The 17,793-nt window shown below is 47.1% G+C and overlaps 1 protein-coding gene across 1 annotated transcript in view; it reads right to left on the reverse strand.

Annotated features, from left to right (window-relative positions):
• Positions 1–15,826, reverse strand: part of abca4a (ATP-binding cassette, sub-family A (ABC1), member 4a) — a 51,510-nt gene extending 35,684 nt beyond the window's left edge. The window contains exons 1-7 of the mRNA XM_076291429.1: positions 15,761–15,826; positions 14,164–14,257; positions 13,814–13,955; positions 13,208–13,347; positions 10,070–10,197; positions 5,756–5,953; positions 3,083–3,172 (exon numbers count right to left, since the gene is read on the reverse strand). Of these exons, the coding sequence (XP_076147544.1) occupies positions 3,083–3,172; positions 5,756–5,953; positions 10,070–10,197; positions 13,208–13,347; positions 13,814–13,955; positions 14,164–14,257; positions 15,761–15,826 (858 nt within the window). The remainder of the gene's footprint in view (positions 1–3,082; positions 3,173–5,755; positions 5,954–10,069; positions 10,198–13,207; positions 13,348–13,813; positions 13,956–14,163; positions 14,258–15,760) is intronic.
• Positions 15,827–17,793: the final 1,967 nt, after the last annotated feature.

A 17,793-nucleotide genomic window follows, 5' to 3' on the forward strand; every position in this document is an offset into this window, starting at 1 on the left:
TTCCTGATGATTCATAGGATATAAAGGAATGAAGTAATGTATAAATCATGAATTAATTCATGCATGAATTCATGATAATTCATGTACCTTTACCATAAAGTGGTACCCATATTTGATTGAATGTCCTGTGAATTAATAGCTAGATGAATAACTTATATAACAACTAATGCAAGTTCAAGTTCAAGTTACTTTATTTGTACCCAGAGGTAGATTTTGTTTGCAGTATAGAGTGCTTCAAGCAGGGGCGCAGGAGGCACGGGGGACGTGGGGGATATGTCCCGCAGTGCTGAAGAGACGGCCGTCGTCCCCCTCACCTTTGATAAGGAAAAAAAGCCTTATATACGCTAAATAAATAATAACCTATAGGGTTTGCGCTAACTATGTAAAACTCCCCATTAACAGCATCACATCACTATAACCACAGCCATCTACAGTACTGTAAGACTGCACAATCTCATATTCACTCTGTTGGATATCTGAAGCCAGTTTGTCTACTAACAACCATCATTAGAGATGCTTTTCGTTTGGAGCGGCATACTGGTAGGCCATCAAAAGCATAACATTTTCGGTTTGATTTGGGATCCAATTTACTTTTGGACTGTTTGATTATATTGCTAAATGTTGGAACTGATGGGCACTGAACTCTGGGAGATATTTGATGGTTCACTGTTATGTTTCATGCAGTTGAAAAAGTGTCGGGATTTCCACCGCTGTTTATTGCGAGACAAGGCAGCCATTCATTGAATAGGGGTTGTGCTGTAATAGAAACCTTTTTGCGTAGCCAAGTAGCCTAAATTGAGTTATTGTTTAATTATGCATGATTTAGTAGGCTACTTTTTATTAAATTCGTAGGCTGGAATGCCTTGAGTCACGCAACAATTGCGTTAAATGTAGTAGGCTTCAGCCTCTGGCAATAGCTCGAAAGGGGCGGCAAGACAATGAGCTTGAGAACGTGTGTTGGAGAGCCATGGTAGGAAAACGACTTTATTAATCCAACCAACAATATAATAAAATATTAAGAAGAGGTGTTATTTCATTGACTTAAATCGAAGCAATGTCTTCTAGTGCTGGTGGACTGATGGCAATTGTTGGTATGGTATAGGCAAATATGGGAACCTGCCTTTATTTGTCCGGCTATAAATAGAATCAATCCCGGGCATAATTTGAGGATTTATGGTAGCCTATCTCCTGCTCAACATGACATTAGCTGTTATGTTTATTGATAACAAACTCAACTAGCCTACTGATCAACTCGTTTTCACTAGCCTAACTATAAAATACAAGTATATAGGCCTACCCAAAGTTTTTGTTCTAAGACATTTATTTCAAACATAATTTCAAGACACAAATTGGATACTTCAGTTACCTTGGTGCATAAATCCCAGAGAGTAGGCTACCACACCCCAGAGTGATGGCCCTTTCTTACGCGTTCAGTGTGGGGTATAAACAAGCTGAGAATTTAGCGGTGTCACGTCTGGCTGTCACAGACATGGGGAGCTCTTTGAAGCTTGGGATAATGTGGTACAGTTACTACAGTAACAGTATTTTATTTTACTTCTTATGTAATATATATTTTTTTTCAATTTTATAAATGCTTTGTTTAAATGCTGTTGGAACAAATAGTAGTTGATTATAAAGGCAACTTTCTGTTGCAATTTTCTGTGTGTTCCGGACTGGTAACTTGTTAAGCCAATATGTTCTAACATTCATAAATATTAACTGCAGACACATAGTGGAGAGTTGATTTGGTTTATACCAGACAATTTAGGTACTGTAGGCCTAATAGGCTATTTGATCATGTAGTCTATGTTTGGATCATAGGCATGATGATTAATTCATGGATTCATAAAATATCAACATCATGTTGCTTTTAGAGTATTCTACCATTGGCCCAAGTAGTGTAAAATAAATCTAAAAAAATTAAATAAAAGTAGAATTGCACATAGCAAGAAGCTGGTCTGAGGGCAGATCTGGCGTTGTGCTCATCTCACAGTTTTGAAAATTTTAATCAAACAATATTTTGAAAACAATCAATGGTATTATCTTAATATTCTGGCAAGTTTAAAATATGATGGTCGAAAGTGGGCCAGAGGTGGCGATCCGATATCTGGAAATCTGATCTCACTATGGGTTTGTGTTCACAATTTGGTCCCCCTCACTTTCAAAATATCTCCTGCGCCCCTGGGGGTAGGGAGCGGGGGGTTGGGGTGGGTGGAGAGGGGTGGGACTTCTAATTTCTTTTTCCTGCATCTGGAATGCGTTTGCATCTCGGAAGGCGGCCGAGGTGGAATTTGGAAAATGGCACGGGGGCCGGCTGTAGGCCTGCCGGCGCGGAGGAATGCTGCTACAGCAACAGGATGTCACCATGTTCGCTAAGACGCCCCGGAGGCCATCCATCCATCCAGTAACGCCCGCCACCCCCCCCCCCCAACACACACACACACACACACACACACACACACACAGACACAGACACACACACACAGACACACACACACACACACCCTCCTCCATCCATCCCCACAATCACAACCCCACCCTGATGTCGAGGAAGATGGGGGGATGGGGAAACGTCTCCTCTTTTCCTTCCATCTTTTAACCTACATCCCCCCCCCCCCCCTACACCGGTCAACCACCGCCCTGGTCACCTACTCTCCGAGTCCTACCCTCCACTTAGCAGCGTCACCATTCCGCCGGGCGTTGATTGATGGCTCCTTCTGTGGCTTTTGCAGCAGGGCCCTTCCAGAGGACAGCCTCCATATTTAGACGCTGTATGGGCCAGGGGGGGGTTTTTCCACACGAAAAAGCAGCAGACTGGGAGGAAGCCGTCGTTTCCTTGGGCGGCTAAAGATAGTGGCTTCACACGGCTCTACGTCTTTGGCTGGGGTGTGGTGTGTGTCTGTGTGTGTGTGTCTGTGTGTGTGTGTGTGTGTGTGTGTATGTCTGTGTGTGTGTGTCTGTGTGTGTGTGTGTGTATGTCTGTGTGTGTGTGTGTGTGTGAGTGTGTGTGTGCGTGTGTGTGAATGTGTGTGTACGTGTGTGTGTGTGAGTGGACAGACATCTGAGCGACGTGGCGCTGTACCTCTTGGGTTTTCTCTGACGCTGCCGACAGCACTCGCGACCAGAAGTGCAGGTCCATTCCAGGGGAGCTGCTGTCCAGCACGAGAGGGAGCTGCGGAGAGCACAGGAAAAGGAAGAAAGAGAAAGAAAGAACGAAGGAAAGAAAGAGAGAAAGAAACAAGGAAGAAAAAAACAGAAAGAAAGAAAAAAGACAAGAGAGAAAGAAAATAAGTGAAATAAAAAAAAGAAAACAAAGAAATAATTCAAAAAACATTCAACATCATCTCATCCACCATCAGCACTTTCATCTCTGGGGAACAGGAGTGGGGGCCAGCAGTGTTGACATGATCCTCTCCCATTTACCGTTAAGTCTAGTGGGTCAAGGCTGCAGAGGGGGAGTAGGAGTGGTCTTATATTGCTGTGGGGAGTGTGAGTGTTATATTGCTTCAGCATACCACCATGATGACAGACCCTAACTGCAATGATTTCAGCTGGACCAGACTGGGCCAAGCTGCCCTCGGTGGATGAGATTAGTCACACAAAATCTGCTGAGCAGGGGCCGGCTGGAGCGTCTCTCGGCGCATATCCCGTATCCTGACCGCTGAGTGTTTCCAGCAACAGTCACTTCCAGGGACTTGCCGGCTCTGACGTTTGGTGGGAATGGTCAGAGCGAGCTGCAAATACAATGGGCCCTGAAGGCTCAGGAAATGGCGCGTGTTGCCGTGCGGCTAGTGCTAGAATAAGACATCCTTCCTCCCTCACATTCCACGCTATCTCATGAGAAGAGAGAGGGGAGGAGAGAACAGCCGAGAGGAAGAGAGGAGAGAAGAGAATTGAAGAAGAGAAGATAAGAAGAGAAAAGAAAAGAAGAGATGAGAATAGAAGAGAAGATAAGAAGGGGAAGTGAAAAGAAAAGACTAGAAGAGAAAAGAAGACGAGAAGAGAAGAGAAAAGAAGAGAAGGGAAGAGGAAAGAGAATAGAAGAAAAGACTAGAGAAGAGAAAAGAGAAGAGAAGAGAAAAGAGAAGAGAAGAGAAGAGAGAAGAGAAAAGAAGAGAAGGAAAGAGGAAAGAAGAGAAGAAGAAAAAAACCGGACAGGAAAGTCTTGGGCAAAATTAGCCAGCGAACAAGAGGAAAGAAAAGAACAGACAGAGTAAAGGACAGAGGGTGGACTGTACACTAAGTGTATACGGAACGCAGCCGGCAGGGTTGAGGCCCACTGCTGCACTGCTGCGTCACATTCCTCTCCTTGACCAGTGGAAACCAACCTGCCCCGTCCAGTTCCACAACACACTTTTCCGCTTCTCTCTATCTCTCTCTCTCCCTCTCTCTCTCCCTCTGTGTGTGTGTGTTATTATGGACAGCGATCTGATGGTTTAGTCTCACAGATAGACCTGTCCATCCTAATCCCATTACTGAAATAGGCCACGTCTGTCTGCTCATGACCAACCAGGCTGGTCAGCGCTCACCCCACTGGCCCCTGGACACTTTCCCTTCCCGCACACACAGACAGCTCTGCACTGACCTAAACCTCCAACTTTTTAGATGACTGGAAGACACTGATAGCTAGACAGGTCGCTTACAAGCAACAGGCATGTTGCTAATACCGTAGTTGCTGTGCTTGCAGGGTCCTAATTCAAATGGTGGGTCTATCAACAAGCAACGTTCTCTTGCCTTGAATATAGCTGTCGTGTGGCATGTGGGAGCATTAAGCAGTTCATACTGATGCAATCGATATATATATATATAAAATTAAATTATCTAAATTATTAATATTTATTTGGATCATTATTAACTGTTTTATATTTTGTATGTTTGTACTGATTAGGTAGGTGGATAGGTCTAGTGCACTTGAGGCATTGGTCCTGCACTGAGGAATTTAGACTCTCCTCTCCGCCACGTCAACTGTCTCAGAGCACAGAGGACTCAGCTGTGGAGTGGAGTGTAGGAAGGCATCCAGAACACACCCTCCTTCTTATAGCCTAATCCCCGTGCACTGTAAACAGCACCATTAAGCGCACACGAAAAGCAGGCGCAAAGCCTCCGAGTGCCTTCCCTGACCCCAACTAGCCTCTGTGTCCATTTTAATGACCCTCCGTTTCTCCCTTTATGCCGGGAGCGAACTCGGGTGTTTCGCGGCGAGACTTGTCGCCTTCACTGGGCCTCACAAGTCAGTGTCCGGCGGCTGAGTGTCCACTGAGAGAGTGCCAACATGGTTGGCACTGCCCAAAGAACGCCTCCCGGGGATGCTGGGAGATCCCGTGAGGCACATTCACGGCGCTGCCAAGGAATGCCGTCTTTGTGGACCTATGTAATAATTACAGTGTAATTGCACCGCAAGCACTGAGCCAAAACATACTGGAGTGGATTCATTTATTTTAGTGGTTACTTTTCTAAATCTCAACCCTGTTGCCTAACTGTTAGAACAACACTGATGATGGGTTACATTTTAAATGTTCTTGTTTTTTATTATTCAAATAATAATGCCTGGGGGACATTTTGACTCTAGATCTGTCTTGTGAGTTGCAACAGAGACACAGCATCACCCAGACTTGAATTTTTATTACTTTGGCACTGACATCGTATTATTTTAAAACTGTTGCAACACACATCACACTCCAATCCCATCTACCACTGTTGATTGACAGGAACACTTTTGGGTGATGGAGGGGGGAGAAGAGCTTAGGTTGCTGACCAGGCGAAAGAGCTTGAAGAAGTCCACGTTGGCGTAGAACTTGTCCTCGATGATCTGCAGCCGTTGCGGCGTGAGGGCACACATGGCGTTGCGGACGGCGTACAGGCCGCGGCGGCTGGGGAAGATGAGGAAACGCTCCAGCAGCGACTGGCTGCAGGCGATGTCCTTCAGCTTGAGGTCAGGCACTCCGTACGCAAACTAGGAGAGCAGAAAGGCCAGAAAGAGAGGATGGGAAGAGAGGAGGGGAAGAGAGGAGGGAGAGAGAGGGAGAGAGAGGGAGAATGGAAGTGGAGGGGGAAAGAAACGTAAGAAAACATAGGGAAGGTGGCAGAATGAGAGAACAATAATAAAAGCGGTAGAACGAGAGGATAAGGAGGACAAACGTACGCAGTTCCGATTCATTTCATTCATTGTTCATTTCCTCGACACATTCATACATCAACGTCAAGATAAAAGTCCATGTGTTGCCATGCGGATCAACCATAATGGACATACTTCCTCGGTGGAGCGCTAGTCCAACAATAGCATCATTCCCATGGTGACAGACTATTTGTGGCAACAATTTCTAACCAGCTGATAACTCTCTGCAATCTGATACCACACCCCCACACCCCATGCAAAGCCACATCTTGGGACGTGATGTATCATTACATTGTTCCTATAATTACAAGTCAACTGACAGGTGAGCGCCGAGTAGCTGCTTTCCTCATCCAAAATCGACCAATGAGAACACGGATGTTCTCTGCCATCGATGTTGACAAGAGAATGAGTTATTGTGTGAGCTAGTGGTAGCCATTGTGCCCTCCTCACCACTGATGGGCAGACTTGCGCTGACAAGAGTCCTGTTCAAACAGCTTATGTAACACGAACTGTGAACATTTTCGCCATGGGTGACACATTAGTGAGAATTACTCACCACAGGGCACCTCACAGACAGTTACAGGGAGTGACAGTGGCGCTGCACTCTAACAAAGGGGACTCTGTGAGCACCGATGCTCCTCCCAAGCAGGGGATATGCTGTCAATAAGCTGTGCTTTGGGTTCAGGGTACGGACTCTGTGTACAGGCACACACACACACACACACACACACACCCTCCATCCATGCTGTGGTACAGGGGGCCTGTGGTATGTGGTGGCTTTGGGCCCCGGTGCTTCTGAATGGGGCTGAGCTGTAAGAGAGCCGCTGGGCAGGGATGCTGGCCACACTCCAGACGCTCACACATCCAGGCACAATAAACAAGGCGGCCAGTAAGAGTCCTACTGGGGGGGGGGGGGCTCTCTCCCTCTCTCCTACTCTCCCTCTCTTTATCTTTCTTTCCCTCTCTTCTCTCCCTGTCTCTCTTGCTTACTGTGTCTTTCTACCTCTTCCTCTCTTTCCCTATACATCTCTCTCTCTCTCTCTCTCTGACCCTGGTTGTCCACATTCCTCAGCTCCCACCAGCAGCCATTATGCGGCCCTCTCTGCAGGCCGGGCTTTGCACTGACCCCTGCGTGTAATTGGCTGTCTCAGTGGGCATTTGTGTGCGCGAGTGAATGTGTGACAGTGTGTGCAGCAGATTGCCTCATTGCCTGTGTGTAGGTTTGCTTGTGTGTGTGTGTGTGTGTGTGTGTGTGTGTGTGTGTGTGTGTGTGTGTGTGTGTGTGTATGTGTGTGCGTGTGTGCATGTTGGTGTGTGTATGTGTGTACGCGTGTGCATGTTGGTGTGTGTATGTGTGTATGCGTGTGTGTGTTTGACAGTGTGTCAAGGAGACAATGAGAAAGTAGAGGACAGCATACATTTCCTTCCTCAATCCGTGTGCTGTTTGCTCAAGTATAAAAAGCTTTTTAGGCCAATCAGACTAAGTGTGCATCTGTATGTATGTGAGAGAATGTGTGTGGGAGTTTCTGTCTGGTCTGGTCTGGCCTCATATACATATGCATCTGGGTCATTCTAGCTGTGCATTGGTGCCCATGGCAACCGTATGTGCATGGTATGCATTTCTATGCATGTACACATGCATGTCTGTGCTCCCATCGTCTGAGTGACAGACACACCCTCCCTCTCACTCTCTCTCACCCCCCCTTCCCCCTCTCTCTCTCTCTCTCTCTCTCTCTCTCTCTCTCTCTTCATCTCTCTTCATCTCTCTCTGTCCCATCTGATTAGTTGCTAAGGACTTAGCCGCTCGGGCCGTCGTGGCGTGCCAGGCCTCGGCCCATGCTCTGTCCAGCGGCCGTCTGAATTAGGCGGCTCTGAGAAAAGAGCTGTTCTGAATGGACGAGGCCCGCGCTCCTCGCCTGCCCCATTTGCATATGAAAGCGGCCCGAGAGCGCAGCTCTAATACTGATGTCATGCGACCCCGAGGGGGGCTTTGTTTGGAGGGGGGGCAGCACTCACACCTCTCTCTCTCTCTCTCTCTCTCTCTCTCTCTCTCTCTCATAAGGATTGAGTTAGATTCCCGTAGAAGGGTGGAGGAGGAGGTGGGGGAGTTGAGTTCAGCCATAAGCACTCCTGCCCCTGGGTGTCTGAGATGCTGTGTTCTGTTCTCTAGCGAGAACTCACAGTGTGAGGGACTGGACGAGGTGGGGGTATCTTATCAGAGGTGGGGGTATCTTATCAGAGCCGTGGGGTAACCCGCCTGGCTGGGCGCCCCGTCGGGTGTCCTGGCTTCCACAGGATTGGCAAATAAACCTTCGACTCCCAGCTACCTCTGATCTTTTCTCCGAGGAACATGTGCCTTGTATCAGCCTGTATATTTAAATACTCCTGATCTGGCCAGAATGTTAACTGGGTCTTTGCTTGTGCAGGCATAAAAATACACAAACATACAAAATGAACTGGCCCTGACTCTGACCTTTGAGGTGGGTGGTTGGGTTGGTATGTGTGTGTGTGTGTGTGCATATGCATGTGCATGCTTGCATGTGTATGTTTGTGTATGTATGTGTGTGTGTGTATGTATGCATATGTGTGTGTTTAGGTGTATGTAGGTTTGCTTGTGTGTGTGTGTGTGTGTGTGTGTGTGTGTGCATGTGTGTGCGTGTGCAAACAGCAGGACTCTGAGCCTGTGCTGGGAGTTCCCGTCAAATAAACGGTCATATTTACTGCCAACAGGAACCCAAACCCCTGCAGATGACTCTAATGGCCTCGAGGACTGACTAATATATACATCACATCACATCACCACTGACCGCATGCCGGGCTGGCACACACACGAGCAGCTTGTCAAACCCAAACACGGCATCAGCTTACCGTAACAAAAGCCGGCACACAGGCCCCGACGGGCCCCGCGCTAGCCATGAGCCTCACACAGGGAGAGTCGTGTAACCATCTGGGGCCACACAACTCTTATTTGGACAATCACGCTGAGCGCAAACAGGCTGCCTTCACCACTCCCACAGCGAGTGGTGAATGAATCTGAGCAATGCGAAGGAATGGCGCTGATGAGCCGTGTTAGAGATAACACATTCTGTAAGTTGACATGTTACACAATTAGTAAACACCAACTCAGCTGGCAGACACACAGCGTCTGTCGTTTATGGATGTGTGGTTATGTGAAATAACAAGGATGTTTATGGCTCCAATAAATCCATGAGTACACACACAGAGTTACTCTTCGCTTTGGGTATAATGTAGGTCAGTGTTTCCCAACCTGTGTGCCCTGGCACCCTGAGGTGTGTTCAAATTCCTTAAACAGAAGCGCTCACAGCAAACATGTTTACTCTAAAAATTCTAATCTGCTCCCTGTTCAAGTTGAAATATTATGTTGTTTTTGTATTTGTGTGTCGCTTTTGACAAAGGCGTCTGCCAAATCCCATAACCATAACCATAACCATAACCATAACCATATCCATAACCATAACCACAACCATATCCATAACCATAACCATAACCATAACCATAACCATAACCATAACCAAATCCCATAACCATAACCATAACCATAACCAAATCCCATAACCATAACCATAACCATAACCATAACCATAACCAAATCCCATAACCATAACCATGACCATAACCATAACCACAACCACAACCATAACCATAACCATAACCACAACCATAACCATAACCATAACCATAACCATAAAAAGATCATTTGAACGATTTTGTGTAAACAGCCCATCTCAACAGTAACCCTCCGTCCATCTCCCAGTATGTCGGCAGAGAACTATCTCATCAGACTGTTTGCGTGCATTCACAAACGTTCGCCTATGTTTGCGAATTTGAGCGAACCACAGGTGTGCCTCAAGAACAATCCGACTGAGACTGAGACTCAGGATACAACAATAGGCCCTCATGATCTCATCTCGTGTGATACTCGCAAGGGCCCACCTGTTCAGGTCGGACCTGGGCGTTGATCAGCTGGTTGACGACAGAGTCGGTCAGAGGCACGTCTCTGAGGAGGTAGGAGGTGATGGTCTCGTCGTCCTTCAGAATATCTTCCACCTTCACACCACGGCCTGCAGTGGACACAGTGAGCACATGAGTAGGGCAGAACAAATGTGATGAGACTACAGGGAGGAATGAGTTCTTGGTGACCACTTTAGAGTGAATATACTACTACCGTAGTATACTATTCTACCATATACCATACTATGCCATACAATTATTATACTATACTATACTATACTATACTATTCCATAAAGAACGACTAATAAGAAAATGTTAGGGGCCAAAAGAGCACAAGACATTGTAATGAACATGAGCACAATGTTTGAATACTTTGTTCCAAAACGTTCTTTTCAATCCGACTGAGGGAATCTAATCCATCACACATTCAGCGAGCGCCTGAATCAGTGGCTGAGAGTGGGTGGGCTCTTTCAGCTCGGAGGAGAAAGAGACACGGAAACAAAGACGGGGGTTCTGTCAATTCAGGGAAATGAACGAGAGGAGAAAGAGAAAGAAAGAGAGAGAGAGACAGCCCAAGGCATGACAAACATCCCAGGCCGGTCTCTCCAGAGGAGAAAGGTGCTGTCCATCTCAGTGAGAGTCTCTGTCTGGGGGGTTAAGTGTGAACTGGTGATGGTGTTAAGTGCTGAACTGGAGCTGAGCTGAATGGAGTGTCCTGGTTTGGGTCCCAGTCTCAGAGAGGAGTGCAGAAGAGGGGAGGAGCTGTGCGTAGGAGGTTTGGGAAATGTTCAGGGGTGGACTGGTCACCCCAGGGGCTGATCAAAAGAATATTACTGGATTACTGGCACCCCCAGGGGCTGATGGGAACATGTGAATCATGTATCTCCAGGAAATCAGTGTGTGAGCTCCAGTGAATTGTCACATTTTCATTAACATTTTACGCCAAGTAGAACTCTCATATACACACCCACTGTGACTGACGTCCAATACCTATTTCAGAGGCACTTTCAGGGAAAAATAAACTGTATAAACACCGCATGCGTTTCCTCTGGATTGCTAAGAAGGTGTTTGCCTGTGAATGTCTGTGTGTGTCCGTGTGTGTGTGTGTGTGTGTGTGTGTGTGTGTGTGTGTGTATGGAGGTGTGCCAATTAAGAGATGGAGCAGTAAGGAAAGAAAAAAAATGAACAGTTGAAAAGGGCAGAGATTGACAGAGCTGTTGAGATCAACCGACAAACAGACTGAAGAGAAGCAGGATGTGTTTGCACGTTTCTGAGCAACAGCTCCCACTGGGGACCTGTGTGTGTGTGTGTGTGTGTGTGTGTGTGTGTGTGAGAGAGAGAGAGAGAAAGAGAGAGAGAGAGAGAGAGAGAGAGAGAAAGAGAAAGAGAAAGAGGGAGCGAAAGTGTGTGTGTGTGTGTGTATGAGAGAGAGAAAGAGAGAGAGAGAGAGAGAGAGAGAAAGAGGGAGAGAACAAGAAAGAGGGAGCGAAAGCGTGTGTGTGTGTTGCGTGTCAGTCTCTGTGTGTGCAGGGGGAGAGGGATCAGCAAACCTGGCGAACAAAACCCCCAGAAAAGTGCTTCATCAAAGGGTGGGATGTGACCTCTCCACCCCGGCCTTTGTGCCGCGGGCCCACACAGAGGTGGCCTGCATTGTCCGCACTTCCACCTCGATACAGGCAGGGGACAGCCCGCACTCTCCACCGCTAAAAGCGCCTGTTTGATATGCATTCCGACCATACACACACAGACAGTCCGCAAGAGAGAGAGAGAGAGAGGGAAAGAGAGAGAGAGAGAGAGATATAGAGAGAATCCTTTCATTCGTGACCCCTCTAAAAAAGCTTCGAAGCGTCAGCAGTCGGGGCCCTTCTGCAATCAATCACTGGAATCCAATTAATCACATTCCGTGCGCCATAACCGTCCGGCATGATTTATTTTTTTAGAGTTGTCAACCGGAGGAATGTCGGAAACCAATCCCTCCCGGACAGGGCGCTGTTTGTGTGCCCTGCCGCGGGGTAAATAAATTGGAGTGCTTTCTGTGCCCTGCCGCGGGGTAAATAAATTGGAGTGCTTTCTGTGAAAATAAAAGTGGAGAAAGTGCAGGGGGGGGGGGAAGTAAGAGGCTTAGGTTTCCTGCGCTCGGGTGAAAAGAGCCCTTTTTTTTCAGAGGAAAGGAGAAGGCCTACGTGATGCAATCCAACCTCACTCTGAAATCAGGGCATGTCGACAAGCGACAGCCAGAGCTGGGGTGTTGTAGAGAGGGCGTAAATGTTTGTGAATCTGCTTACACTGGATTTCATGTTTGACAGGAAATTGTTAATTATGCCCGTCCCCGCCAATGTGCAATGCTGACTCGATAGACTTGCATAAATCATTAGGACAACCTAATGCAGCCGTGGCCTACTGGTTAGGGCTTCGGACTTAGAACCGGAGGGTTGCAGGTTTGAACCCCGACCAGTAGGAACGGCTGAAGTGCCCTTGAGCAAGGCACCTAACCCTTCACTGCTCCCCGAGCACCGCTGTAGCAGGCAGCTCACTGCGTCGGGATTAGTGTGTGCTTCACCTCACTGTGTGTTGGTTGTGTCCTGAATGTGTTTCACTAATTCACAGATTGGGATAAATGCAGAGACCAAATTTCCCTCACAGGATCAAAAGAGTATATGTACTTATACTTAATGCAGCAGCCACTGATTTCAACCAGTCTGCACCCTCTTTGCCCAACTTGAGATTCCCTGTGAGACAAGTACTTTCAGTAATTTGATTAATGAAGGCACTACAGCCCAAAGCGCAAGAGCCCTTTCACTGTTTAGAGACAAAACCAGCAAATGCGGTGGCCCTCCAGGACAATGCAGCACACTCCAGCCATGTGGAATGGGGAGGGGAGTGCTGCCCACAATAGGGAGGCTGTCAGTGGAGTGGAATTCCTCACATGATGTAACGCTGGAGGGATGGACGGGAGTGGCCAGGGGGCGATGGGGGTGAGGGTGAGGGTTGGGTGGGTGGGCAGTGTTGTGACATGAAGTGTGATGAGCTGGGGATTGGACAGGGGTGGGCAGGGGACAGTGGTGATGAGGGTGAGGGTGAGGGTGGGGTTGGTTGAGTGGGCAGTGTTGTGACCAGACCTTCGATGAGCTGGGGGTTGGTCCTCAGCGTGTCCATGAAGTTGCCCATCACACCAAGCTCGCGCCACAGACGGCCCAGCTGCAGGAAGTCCGGGTCACTCAGGAGCAGCTCCTGCGTGTCCGTCCAGAAGCGAGCCAGTCTGAGGAGCAGTCACACAAACACACACACACACACACACACACACACACACACACACACACACACACACACACACAGACACAACCAGACACACACACGCAAACACATAACCAAGGACAAAATATGTATATACAGTATATATATATATATTTTGGCTGTGTGGATATATATATATATATATCCACACAGCCAAAAATACACACGCATACACACGCCTACACACATGAATATGAGATAAACACAAACATTGTGAGTACAAATATTTCAATGTAATTTCCTGTGTTTCTGAAAAAAGAAAAATGCTTTGCATTCCTTTGGGGGCCTGTAACACAACCCGTCAATCTGCTGCACTGCTGCACGCTACACAAGCAGCACTCAAAGCTTATGCCGTATTTACGGATGTACTGTAAATTAAAATGCATCTCGCTGTACTTGACTGAGCAGGCTGTTGAGCGTCTAAAACTCACAACGAGTTGTTGTAGTTGGACACCAGTCCAGGCGACTCCCCACGTGTGGGGTACTGAAAACAGGGATTGTTGGCGTTGCAGAAGATGCCTTGGATCCATGGCAGGATCCCTGTGGAGGGCATGGCTTTGTTGGGGAAGTGACCTGCACCACAAGAGAGGGCCGACAGAGTTTAGATCAACAGCACATTTATGTAATGGCATTCAAGCATTCCCTTTCGCCTCGACAGAAACTGCATTAAGCACTGGTACGAGTTCATCAGGGCTGGTTCGAGTCCAGGTTTATTCTGGAGCGCGATCCAAAAACAATACATTCTCACCGCAAACAATATGGGAGCAGACTTTGAACTTACATTCGTGTTGTCGGTAGAGCGGGTTGGCCCTCCGCAGCCATACCAAGCCTATGAACAACATCACAGGCCACATGATCTCGGCAAAGAAGCGGATCTGCAGAAACAACATTCTAGATTAGAAGCAAAAACAACTTAGCATTTATTAGCTAAGTGGAAACATCTCACCCAGCGAAAGTCAATTGTGTGGGAGGCCACTGAAGGCAATAACAGAAAGAGCTACTTGACTTGTTGATTGACAGCCACATTCACAAACTAATAACCCTAATTACCAAAAATGGAGAGGTCAAAGTGAGACTGTTTTCCATTTGAGGGGTTAAAGTTCAACCTAAGGTTAAGGGAATGAGACCTTGACCTTGACTATGTCAACAATCGAGCAGGGGACATTGCGTTTTGTGTATAGTGGGCTGAAACAGAGACTCAATGTTTATTGGGGACATAAATAATCCTGTTTCCTCATAAGCCGCCAAGTTTTGGTGGAAGAGAATTGGAGTTCAATGAGGCCACAATGAAAAGCTCTGCTTCACAACAACTGCTCAGCTCCTTGTCCAAATACCTCATTAGAACTTGATTACTCCTTCCACAATTCCATCGTCACATTGTTTTGAAATAACGCCTTTGCTTTGATTGGACCTGGGCCTTTAACGCTCCTTCATTCTCAGCCTCTGCAGCTTTAGCAAACTGTGTGCCACTTCCAGGACCCACCCTATGCCTAAATCACATGGCCTCTATTCCCCCCCACAGTCGCGAGAGGACCAGTCACGTTGACGAGTCCAGAGAAACACTGTTGCTAAACAGAGACAAGGGGCCTCCTGTACTTGCTCTTTTTTTTTAAATAGAAGAGGCCACCAATATCACAGTCACACACCGCGTATTTACAGAGGCAAGGAACGGGGGCCAAGAATCAATGCAAACAAGGCCGTGTAACAATAGAAGGGTCGTTTGAAGCCCTTGGCAGGCATCGTTTTCTGGGAGAGGGGAGGGTTAGGGGCTGGAGGATGGGGGCTGGTTTGTGGGGTGTGTGAAGGGGGGGGGGGGTGGCAGTGAGACATGGGCCAGCGGTCCGATCTTATCTCTGCTCTTGGGATACTCGTTCTGTGTTCCTGGCGTTCCTTCAAACGCGGCCCGCGCTGGGATGCTCAGGGGCCGGTGGGAGGACTGGAGGGGTGGGAGGGGATGGGAGGCCTATCCAAAATGCATGGCTGAGCACTCACAATGATCCGAGTTAAGAGAGGCCCTTGCTCAGTGGGCTTCCACCCTATCTGTCCCTGCCTGGTGGTATATCGGTTGACAGGACAAAAGCGTGAGGCACCTTGCACGGACTTGTCCAACAAGAAGGAGCTCAGATCACCTCTTGATGTGAGGCTTGTTCTCAATATGAGCTTTGTGGGTTTTCTTTTCTTTTTTCTACCTTCGAGGTGCACCACAATGTCATCTTCAGGAAGAGCAGCAAATCATGCCCAATGTGTGTGTGTGCGAGTGTGTGTGTGTGTGTGAGTGAGTGTGAGTGCGTGCTCACATGCACTTGTGATTTATGACCTATGTAGCTAGTGGGCAATAGTGGAACAAAGAGTATTTTTTGTTGTTGCTCTTTTTTTACCTTTTGTCTCTTCCGGAGGGTCCAGTTTTTCCACAGAAGCAGCCGGACCTGGCTGCCGGTACCCATGGTTACACTTCAGTGCCCCCCCACCCTTTACCCCTCCCAAGAGGGGTCACTACAAGGTCACCAACCTGGACAAAAACATAAGTACACAAAAATAGACAAGACGGACATCAAAAGACACTGCTCTACTCCGTTGAATTTTTCAAAGCCGCGTTCAATTCTAGGGGTAGATCATGCCTCTCAATGTGCAGTGGGTGGGTAGATCATGCCTCTCAATGTGCAGTGGGTGGGTAGATCATGCCTGTCAATGTGCAGTGGGTGGGCCTCTCTTTTCTCTGCTGCCTCCACACACAACAGTTTGATGCTGAGCGAAACGGACAGAATGTATCCACAACTGTAGAGACAGACCAGCCCAGAGGGGGGGCAGAGGCCCTTTCTAGGTCATGCCAATCAATACACACAATAGCCCCACCAGCACATATCATTGGCTGCATTTGAAATAAATCATGTTAGACATTAAACAGTGTTATGCTGACAAACACACTGGATCATATTAAGATCTTTCCAGTGACCACTATGTGGAAATGCCCTGCCTTGACATACTAGTCTAGCAGTAGTGACATGACTGTTATGTCATGAGTGCATTTCCTACAGTAACATGCTGTATAACACGCTGTGAGGAACAGTCAGCTTCTGAACCATGTGTGACATAAGTAAAAGTATGGATGCAAACCAAATACCTGTAGGGAACAGACACACAAGCCTAAATCACCACTGGTTACATCATTCTCTGAAATCTTTAAACATGATGTCAAACAGTCCATGCATTGTTTGTTTTTAAGACGTGGCCATGATGGTTGGTTTTATCAAATTTCCCTGAAGCAGCGTGTGTGGTGCACATACCTCAGGCACCTGAGAGCTCAATACTGACCTGTGAGTAGATTATTTATTTAAGCAGACCAGCTAACAACGCTAAGTGACCCGAGGGCAAGACACTAGCCGCATACACCACAAATCGACGTGGAAAACACTGGGGCAACTATTACATTGTCTTTCCAGAGGAGCCTTTTAGTGATATACTGTGCAATGAACAATAGACTACTGTATACCTTAATAGCAACCTAGTAATAGTAGCCTAGCCTATCGCTGTTAGATAGAATACGTAATTGAAGGTGAATTGCATGTTGGCTACTCCTGGTGGAATGAATGAAGGACTATCCTCACAGAATATAGGCTACAATCGTGCTTCAGCGCACCATAGTAAGAATAACAAACTGTTTGTCTTTGTGACAGCGTTTTGTAACATCTATCTATCGGCACTGAGTTTGTTATCTCAGACACACGAACAAATAGCAGGCATTCATCCTTACAGTTACAATACCTGTTGGTAAAAAAAAATAGCAGTTACGTAGTCTACTTACGACAGGGGGGACATACTCGCGCAAAGAAACATCTCATAAAATGTTTAACAATAGGCATTTAGCCCGGCGTTCCATGTTGGAGTGTGCGCTGCCGCTGTCGTGCGATCCTACTGGGAGTTGTAATCAGATTATTTTAATCCCCCACTGAATGCTGAGACCTAACACACCTTTCATCCATTTTGCCACGGACCTGCCCAGCCAGCAGCGAGCGAATCAACAAATAGCCTAATGTAAATTAAATGTTGAGGTGTAAATGGTGTATTTTGCTTTCAAGCAGAAGGATTGTAAACAGAGCCTTTGATCTTCAGGCCAAATTCAAGAGCACTAATTTCATTATCCTAAGTGAGATTTGCCACTGTGGGCCATGACCTTTGTGAAAACGGCAAAGTAGTTTAGCATGTGCGCTGAACCTGCACCTATTTGTCAAACGGAACTAGGGAAAAATCTCATTTGTATAACACATTTTAGGTTATCACATGTCCACCTTATATTATGCCTTCAAATAAGCCTAGTTTGGCTGAAACATATTATAAATGACCACGGACATGAGTTTGTAAATATTGTGAGCCATGAACTGTAGTTTTAATAAGTTACAAAAGTGTGTTCTGA

Source organism: Alosa pseudoharengus, unplaced genomic scaffold, assembly GCF_046254945.1.
Source record: "Alosa pseudoharengus isolate Yale_2024_CS ecotype anadromous, Long Island Sound unplaced genomic scaffold, YU_APseudo_1.1 YU_APseudo_1.1_scf_18, whole genome shotgun sequence".
Classification (NCBI taxonomy): domain Eukaryota; kingdom Metazoa; phylum Chordata; class Actinopteri; order Clupeiformes; family Clupeidae; genus Alosa; species Alosa pseudoharengus.